The 10,007-nt window shown below is 42.2% G+C and overlaps 1 protein-coding gene across 1 annotated transcript; it reads right to left on the bottom strand.

Annotated features, from left to right (window-relative positions):
* Positions 1-730: 730 nt before the first annotated feature.
* Positions 731-5,531, bottom strand: cyp7a1 (cytochrome P450, family 7, subfamily A, polypeptide 1). Its single transcript, XM_083783039.1, has 8 exons — positions 5,048-5,531; positions 4,070-4,310; positions 3,651-3,860; positions 3,305-3,499; positions 2,970-3,169; positions 2,200-2,330; positions 1,570-1,748; positions 731-1,221 (listed from the first exon to the last, which is right to left on the bottom strand). Exons 1-8 carry the CDS (start codon positions 5,128-5,130, stop codon positions 871-873), a joined length of 1,590 nt encoding a protein of 529 aa, XP_083639165.1. The 5' UTR covers positions 5,131-5,531; the 3' UTR covers positions 731-870.
* Between the last annotated feature and the right edge of the window lie 4,476 nt (positions 5,532-10,007).

Consider the following 10,007-nt stretch of genomic DNA (forward strand, 5'->3'; position numbering starts at 1 on the left):
TTGATCACGGTGAGATTTAGGGCTATTTTCACATATGTTTCATATGCAGACATATTCTTTTAGCAACACATGGGATCAGAGTACACAACATAAATATACATCAGTCATTTATATATACAAAACCTCTTCATTGGCTTTTTTTACATTAAATATAATACTACATATAAAAAAGTAAAGAGAACAGGCCAGGATGCCTATAAACAAAGCGCAATAGCGCAAAAGCGAGTACAACCTCTGCTATTGGAGGGTTAAACGTTAGGGTATACTGCCTAAACCAGTTAAAACCCTATACTTCATTGACCGGGGTCTGTACTTGGTCCCCTCCTTTTCTTCCTCCACACCAAATCTCTTTGGTTACAACGTGTCTCGTGACATGTTGTGAGCCTGTACAGTAGATCTGCTGTTTTTGCGGAACCTCGCATTCATGATTTAAAACTGTTCGGATTTCGGAAGATTAACCGAGTATCCGACGGACTCAGCAACCGGCAAGACTTTAACTAAGATTCAACACGCATAGACTGAACTAAAATGTTCCAATAATCGCTTCTCATATAAAAAGCATGTGTTTGTAAAGAGAAGCGATTATTGGAACATTTTAGTTCAGTCTATGCGTGTTGAATCTTAGTTAAAGTCTTGCCGGTTGCTGAGTCCGTCGGATACTCGGTTAATCTCCTGAAATCCGAACACAGAATGTTCACCCTATTATGACATTCCCAGAATAGGGATGTTAGGGCTGATGACGAGCAAATTCCTTGTTCCTTGAACAAAATTTTGTCTGAAAGAACAGAAAACAGTTCCATCCCTCAAGTTGTGGACAAAAGATATACAGTAATAGTTATCACTGATTTTTAGCGCTTGGAATATTGTCCATTATATTGACCTCAGTGGTTCCCTCTCTGGTAATGTCACAGTGAGAGGAGATTGGCTGGATTTCAGCTTATACTTGAAGTCCACATCATAAATCGGCTGAAGGATTCCCAGGCCGGCGCGGGACTGGTCGAGTGCCGGGACTTTGACCGCGGGGTCCAATAGCTCCATTTCGAAATAGGACAGGGCCAGAGTCAGGAACTGCTTGATCTCGTGCATGGCGAAGAATCTGCCGGGACATTTGGTGACTCCGGAACCAAAGGGCATGCAGTAGTAACGAAGCCGACGGCCGCATCGGTAAAACGTGGTTTTCTGCTGATCGTTCTCGTCCAGGAAACGGTCATACTTGTACTCCTGGGAGAAAGGAATGAGGGAGATGTTAAGATAATTTGTTTCTTTCTTTTTCTATACTGACTGACATAGGTATTTGTGTATGTACTGTATATGCAAACTTTTAAGGAAATGGAAAAAATAACTGTACAATGAATCCAGTGTAGTAATTTAGTCACAAGCTTTCCATTTATATTTATAAATCCCACAGACAGACTTAACCACTTTATACCTGGCGTCACCTCTTTTGCATAAAACGAGGAAATATGGACGTATTCTGTTCCTGCAGCCTACTGGCTATTGTAATCTTCATACTTCTATTTGATAGACACCTTTGCATTAAATATGGAAATAAATCATGCTTCTTCTTACATGGGGGTCCTCGTAGATTTCAGGATCATAGTGCATCATGGGCGGGTACAGAGCAATTACATCATCCTTCCTTATACGGTAGGCTTCCTGGTTGTCAAGGTGAAGCAGGAAGTCCTCCTTTGCAACGCGCACGTTCATGGAGGCACTGGAGAGACGCATGGCTTCCATTATGATGCTGTCTGTGTAGGAGATAACATATGTTCTGGCTTAGAGGCAGTGGTGGTACTCACAGTTTTTACTTAGGTAAAAGTATCAATACAGTACTGCAATATAGAAATACAATACAAATACAAGTAAAAGTCAGAATTAAATATGTAGGCCTACTTGAGTATCATCGCGACACATTGTGAGCTTGTAGATGAAGTCATTAAAGTATTTTTTGTAATAATCAAAATCTACAAAGTAACTGGTAACTAAAGTTTTCCAATAAATGTAGTGGACTAAAAGTACAATATTTGGATCTGAGAGTAGAAGTAAAAGTATTGAAAATTGAACTACTCCAGTAAAGTAAAAGTGCCTCCAAAATGTTACTTAAGTACAGTACTGTACTTTCCACCACTGCTTAGGTTTCAGGAAACCATCACCTTGGGACCTGCATGGGTCAGTGTTTCCACTTCCACACGTACATACCTAGAATGGGCATCTTATCCAGCTGCTCCCTCGTCAGGGTCAGCTGTGGGTTGTTGTGGTCAACCGTTTGACCGGAACTCTCCAGGGTTCTCTGCACCTCGCCACGGACAGCTTTCATTGCTGCTGGACTCCTACAAGAAATATATTGTGTTAGTCCGACTGCAAAGTCACCTGGTGACCCCTAAACATTGAACTGTTCCTGAGCATTTTCTCTCCTATTCTCTAACTCAAGTACAGTGTGATAGGGAAATTCCCTCCTGTCTTTAGAACGGAGTTGTTGCAATACGGCAACTATGACATAACATTTATCTGCTCTCAGACAGTTCCCTATCAGATAGTATCTCTATCTGCACAATATCCACAATAAGCTGTTTGAACTTGATAGCTCCTAAGTCCTAATATTTTAGACCTCACTGTTTCTCTGCCTCTCTTTTGAGAGATTTCCCTCAAGAGTCTGGTCTGAAATAAACACATTGTATTGCTATACCCATACCATCACACAAGATGGCAAAATATAATTTATATAAACTATATGTGGTTATTACTAACTGTCCCAAACTCCCAATATGACTATGACTAGAATTTGAATTAAGTAAATTTTGCCTTTTATTTTCCACGTATATGTATACTTATTTTATTATTATTATTATTATTTCGTTTCACTTAATGTGAAGCAAAATGTACCAGTATGTACCAACTGATTGATTGAAAGAGAGAGTAGTAATGCTATTGTGAGAACCATCAGAAAGGTGCAGAAAGAAGACCATTACCTGATCATGTAGAAGAGGCTCCAGAAGGTTGCAGGTAGGGTGTTGGCCTGGGATGCCCAGAGCAGAGCCACGTGGGTCCTCTGTTTGCTCAGGTCGTTGAAGGTCGACAAGGCGTCATTGAGCAGGATCCTCATGGAGATCAGGTCTGAGAGGTTTTCTCTCCTAGACAGGTTGTCAGCATGCATGGTCTTAGCGAGGTTCTAGTGTAAGAGAGGAGAGGAGGATTATTATTTATGCTAACAAGACATTGGACACACCAAAAATCTGCTACAAGTGAAACTGTTTTGTTTTGTCATTTTCAACCAAGCTTCGGTAGAAAAAACGATTCCACCAACCTCTCTTGCACTGTAAGCACTCTTGAAGACATGGATGGGCAAGCCAGCTACCAGCGCTGGGAAGATCTTGTCAAACTCCTTGAAGTTCTCCAAGGCATTAAGCACTAAGGCTTTCTGTGCTGCCAAGCGAGCCTGTGACTTATCGTCTCCCAACTCCTTGCCAAACAGAGTCAAGTAACCAGACTCAAACATCACCTAGAGAGGGACATAGGAGACATGAGAGCCTGGTAAGAAGTGAGGTGGAGAGTTACTGTTACTGTCAGTAGCTGTACGCAACATAACCACAGTTCCAGGCTCCATTTAGCACAGCCACATCCCTTCCACCCAAAGCTCCACCATAACTGACCTTGTAGCAAAAGGCGAAGATGCCGTCCACCTCCCAGCGTTCGGTGCTGGGGCTGAGTGTGTCGGACTTCAACATGACATCCTGAAGATGGGTCATCATGCTCTCTATCAGAGAGGGGAGAGCCTCACCCTGCAGTGTTTTCAGAAAGGTCTGATGGAGGTTCTCAGTGGTGAGGCCATGGCGAGGGTCAAAACTTTCATGGCCAAATGCCTAAAGGGCAGGTATGGGCAGAGAAAAGAAAGAAAGATGAGAGATTTAGTCATGACTGACAGACAGACAGACAGACAGACAGACAGACAGACAGACAGACAGACAGACAGACAGACAGACAGACAGACAATAAAGCAATGAATAATCAATAATTGAATCTCACAAGTAGCAGAAAGACACGCATTCCCATGGCCACACATGATACTCACTTTGACAGATGTAGCGAAATGGAATTTCCTCCAGTCCAAGTGTCTGCCCTGGCGGATGACGGAGTGGTATGAGAAGGGATCACACAGGAAGTGTATGTACTGGCCGGCTATCTTGCAGGTGAAAATGTGTCCATACTTCTTCTGTCGGCTGCGGAGGAACTCGAGAGGGTTGGCCCCAAATTGCAGGGCACAGCCTAGGTAGGGGATGAGGCCGTTCTCTACCGCTGGCTCTCCAGGTTGCCTGAAGATGGGAAGGTTCAGTGAGAACACATTTAGTATCAATCAATAAAAGCACTACAGTGCTACATTGCAGAAAGTCACCCGATTATGGATGGATGGACATATGACTTATAAGAAAAAATACATGAATGGATGGATGGAGAGATACAGCTCCAGATACAGATATGTGTAAAGTGAAACCCCCTAGACTAGAGGTTTGGATGCACATCCAAAATCAACATCACGCCCAATATTTGTCTTAGCAACAGTGCTAAGCAATGTTCCCTGTTGAAATGTAATGTGAAGTGCTCTCATGCTGTTGAAATCAACAATGCTCATAAGAGATGATGACATAATTATGGCACCTAGCTATAAAGTGAATGACTTCGGCAGACAACCAAGACAATGTATCTGTCATCATTATCAACCACACAGAAAAGTCACCAATAGATATTACCAGATTAACTGAAACTCAGTTAGACATGTCACATGGAATGCTCATAATGTCATCAATACTTTGCACTCAATGCCCTCTCTCTCTCTCTCTCTCTCTCTCTCTCTCTCTCTCTCTATCTCTCTCTCTCTCTCTCTCTCTGCAGAAGTAATGTTGTTGAATTTACAGGACAAGTGGTTTAAGGATTTCATTGTTGTTTATCGCTCAACCACCTAAACCTTATATCACAATTTAAATCTAACTAAAGGCAGCATCAGAAACAGGACCTGCTCGTACATTAATGCAAAGTCTTAAAGCAGTCTTACCTGTGCCTTATTCCCACAGCCAGCCACAGTATGCAGCAGAATCCCACCACCACTGTCCAGATCAGAGCTATGCTTAGTATCATGGTGATGAAGATGAGGAGAACACGATAGGCTACCCTATAGGAAACTAGTTACTGGTACTCCACACAACCACACACTGTATCACACCTGAAGCCACGCGCAACAACGCTTCTCAGACTGCGCGGGTTATCGTGTGGTAACTCCAACAGCTGCCTATCAGCTGCCTATCTGACAGCTGTCACAATGTGATGGCCAGGTGACCGACTGGTTGAGTGAGCAGTAATGTGCCACACACACAACTCAGATGTCGATGCCCAGGGTGGATCCCTTTTTAAAGGATTGCGATATTCCAAACTGAACAGTCTAAAAGCTTCAATCCATCCGAGACAATGTGGCTATGCAACAAATGCGACGTCTCTGCTGAAAGGAGGCAAAGCAAACTGATGGTTGTAAGGTAGTGTGGCTGAATGTTGACTGCTGCAGAGTGTGCATGACTCAGGTATTTATACTCTCTCTCTCTTCTCAAAGGCACATGTGCTCTCATGGGGAGCGTGTGTGTTCTGGAGGCGTGGCTGCCCCCCCCTTCCCTACCCACACATACACACACACACACACACACACACACACACACACACACACACACACACACACACACACACACACGTACGCACCGTTGTGATTAGAAGTTGTCTATCACCGAGGGTAACCTGTTACTGAAATAACTCTAGGAACTCAGATTGTGTGTGTGTGTGTGTGTGTGTGTGTGTGTGTGTGTGTGTGTGTGTGTGTGTGTCATGTGAAAGGGAAAGAGATGGCCTTGACTTGTGTCACCTGAAGGACAGGTACCTTGATAGTACTGGTGGGTTGGCAAATAGATTCAAGGTCCCTGCATGTTTCAATGTTTGGCCTCATACAACTTGTTGCAATGTTTGGACTCATATAGAGTCCAGGACTCTATATAAATAAATGTTGGTACATTTTGGTTTCAATATATTTTTAATTACCCACTTAAGCCGCAAACATTTTTGGCCATGCTCAAAATAGGGACACCAGTTCCAGAAAATGTTCAAGAAAAACATCCTGTCAGGATGAAGTTGAGAAACATTCCTCTCAGGTTGCATCTTGCCCGTTGTTGCGAACACAAGGAATGCTAAGTGGTCACAAATATTATGAGAATGAAAATGACTAGACTCAAGGGTCTCAATTCAATATCAAGTCAGTTCATGTCAAGTCAAATTTTACTATAGTCCAATATCACAAATAGGTACCAAAGGGCTGCGCATAACACAACAAAAACTAAAAATAATACCAAAAAGTAATGCATCACAATTCTATAGATATCCAGATGTGAAATCATTGAAATAGTTTAAAAAAATATTTATACCCTGTATATAGTAGTACTGTATTTAACGACGCAATGTGACATAGCCTCTTAGCCAGGCCATCAAAGTGGGGGGTCACCAAATGGCGTGGAGAAAGTGAAAGAAAGGCAGCTGGAGGATGCTAAAATGGTGAAGCGCCAATTTTCCACGCGATGAGTTCAGTAACATTAGTAATACTTATAATATTGTGATCCTAATAATGTTACTAGTAAGCATGCGCTGTAATGACCACGACAGACATCCCAGCAGTAGTGGTGGATTACTGAACAGACATACACACAGGCCTAGGGAGGACACTAAGCCTTGTCACAAGGTCACAAAGTCAAAGTCTTGTCACATAATCAAAGGGATTAGTCATTCATGTCAATAACAGAGCTCCAAATGTACTGCTGAAAAGAAATGTCTCCATACAATATGGGCCCCCAACTCTGCGGGGAGAAATCCACCCACACATACAGTATAGTACACATATACACACAGACAGTTTTCCCTCCAAAAATGTTTTACTCTTTGTTTTTAGTAATATTAGAGGTGGCTTAAACTTAACTCTTGTGGTTGACAGCACTGTAGGCCTATTGCTAATGTGCTTCAATATACTATTTCTTCGGTTATTTCTCTCTCTCTCTCTCAATCCTCTTTGAGAAACAATGGATGATGAGAGAGAGAATGGAATGAATAAGGTAGCGTTACATAGTGATAAGATGTAGCAAAGCTAATTGGGGAACAGCTGGTTCACAGTGCTGCAAAACAAGCAAGAAATAGACCCTGACAACTTCAATGAAGTTTTGTTGCGAAGCCGGAAAGAAAGTGCTAGGCCCTAGAAGGAAACGAAACGAGGCCTGGATATCAGATTATATACGGTATCAGACATTCTACTATAAATGCGCCACGTCTCTGTCTGCGTGCGTGTGTGGGAGCCTGCGTGGGGTGCTACGTACGTGGCCATGCAAGGGGTGTCTAATGTCCATCTCCTGTGTTCTCCGTTCATCTTGAGCAGACTTTGTTGCGACTAGTTGCATGGCCTTAGACCAGGGGTTTTCAACTGATTGTGAACCAGGGACCACCACCCTGACTTAGAATCAACCTGGGGACCACTATTGTGTTGGGTGGGGATATATGGCCTAAGATTAGTGCTTTTGTAAATTAACACTTGCTATGCATCCCAAGTGTAAACATTCCACTGTTTCTCAACCGTTGACTACTGGTAAAATGTCATAATAATAACTCAACCAGACAATCCGGTGCACTTGACTTCCCCCTTCTTGAGATTCTAAAGGCTCATACATAGTCTGGTTTTACGGTGGTGGGGTGACCACCGAACTACAACATGACGTCACGATCCGCGGTGAAGAGCAAACCACCGCCACCGCTCCAGCCCTTCTCTCTGTTTTTACTCACCACCGCTCAACGTTATTTCAGCTCCGGTGGTCAGCTCACCACCAAAGCGCTGGTCACCTTACCACCGAAAATCCAGACTATGAATAGGCCTTGACTCCCTTTTTCTGTTGAATTTCTTGAACTCCAACTTGTCAGTAAATGACTACATGGATGGACTCATCATAGGTCACCAGGTCATTCAGTTCACGGTTTCTCAACTAGTGGAAAGAACATTTAAAACAAATCAACAAATCCTACATTACTAAATGCATGGTCAGGGACCACATGCAATACCTCCACGGACCACCAGTGGTCCACGGACCACCTGTTGAAAACCCATGCCTTAGGCTTAGAGTCTAGACAATAGACAGAAAGTAGAGTCTGTCTATCTTTACATGCTCACACATATGCTTATAGTGTCATAGTGCAAACGGGTGTCTAGTGGTGTATTTGGTTGAGGTGACGGTAAATAGCTAATATCAATATCGGACAGAGAGGTGAAGACAATTAACCTGATTTGCTGCGTTCCGTGATTTGAACATGAATTTTGAACAAAATACCAAGACACACCTGGATTTGTCTCACAGAACACCAGTGTGCCTTAGTTGGCACTGGCCTTAATTGGCACATCCTTTGAGAACCACAACAGATGTAAAAGCTGTACGTATATGAGACAGCCTGTCAGGCAGAAAACGTGTATCTCCATATTTCAACTATTTAAACGTTTTTGTATAAATGAATGCCCTACTGGCCTACTTCATACAAGTGTGACACAAGTAGTGAAAAATAACAGATACAATTAAGCTTTACTGTAGAATCTATATACAGTACAACATCAGCCTCTTATCCCTGGTATTTGTTATTGAATTCTCATGGGCCAAGATCACCAAACGCCTCTTTCTTTCATGTAACATTGTGATTGACAGAACTGTCACTATCCGAGAGACAATGTGCAGCTTTAACAGGTATGTGCAGACGGGGAGTTTGAATAAACATGGCAGATGAAGTGTTGTGTGTGTAAATGCCAGGGGCTCTAGGCATGCACAGGCCCGAGAATGTCTGGGGAGATGTACAACTGTGTGTTGTGAGTGGAGGAATGGTATATACTGTATAGAGTGGCCGCCATTTTTTCACTGGTGCCGGAGTCGAAAGTAAAAATCCCATTAATTTTCCCTATGGACGTTTCAGAAATTTCTGAATTGTAAGAACTTTAACATGACCATAAAACATTTGATTCCATTCATGAGAAGAACTATAAAACACAAAAAGGTGAAGGTATACATATTTTATTCACCTTCTTTCCAATGTTTCCAAACAATCAATCGTTTAGAACTTTAATCATTGTCATTATATATATATTTTATGTTATTTATTGTGGTAAAAACTGTAGTTGACTGGTATAGCATTGTTTTACAAACAGGAGGACACTCATGGTAAGTCTACATTGGATTGGATCTCTATAGAGAAAATGAATGGGGCTTCCGACTCCACACTGATGAGCTCTATCACCACCACTACACTGTGTTAAGCCAGGCCTCAGTGAACGGCGGCCTTATTGCATGCCTAGTTTGCCTAATGCCTACTGGTTATCAAGCATACACACCCGCATACCGTATAAGGCCTTTAAAAGTTTTGTTGGATTTTACAGTCAAATTACTTGGGATATTGTATTGGGAAGGTAGAGGGGTCCAGGCAAAAAGCTATCAGAACCATGGATAGCGCTATGAGTGACATGCGGTAACATAAACAGATAGAAACAGTCGGTCGAAGCAAGTCAAATAATCAATCAATTATAGCTTGAATGTTTTCATTACTACAGTATTGGGAAGGTATAGCCTACAGTATCAGTTGCAGTGTCTGAGGTATAGATGCCAGCAGCATAGACATAAATTCATGCCTCATTGGCCCATCAACACCACCCTGTGGGGAAGTGTGCCATAACTTCACTGCAAGAAATAAGAGTTGTATAGAAGTATCTGTGAGACTAAAACTATTACAAATATTACTATCTATGTAAGATAATTGGGTGTCGATATTGCTATCGTCACCATTGTCATTAGAGGCCTACACTAAGGATTTTTACAGATTGGCAAAATGGCAAAGGTACTTCATCTTCCAGGGATTTAAGTTAAGTTCATTTGTGTTTGTTTGTTTATTTATTTGTTTGTCTGTTTGTTTGT

Source organism: Protomyctophum parallelum (assembly GCF_964188405.1).
Source record: "Protomyctophum parallelum genome assembly, chromosome: 14".
Taxonomy (NCBI): domain Eukaryota; kingdom Metazoa; phylum Chordata; class Actinopteri; order Myctophiformes; family Myctophidae; genus Protomyctophum; species Protomyctophum parallelum.

What these genes read in the sequence shown, in the direction of transcription:
- cyp7a1 (XM_083783039.1), bottom strand. Translation starts at nt 5,130, where the DNA reads ATGATACTAAGCATAGCTCTGATCTGGACAGTGGTGGTGGGATTCTGC. An exon ending in AGCCTCTTCTACATGATCAG is followed by an intron (nt 2,331 to 2,969) that starts GTAATGGTCTTC and finishes TATTTCTTGTAG; the next exon opens with GAGTCCAGCAGCAATGAAAG. An exon ending in GGATAAGATGCCCATTCTAG is followed by an intron (nt 1,749 to 2,199) that starts GTATGTACGTGT and finishes TCTCCTACACAG; the next exon opens with ACAGCATCATAATGGAAGCC.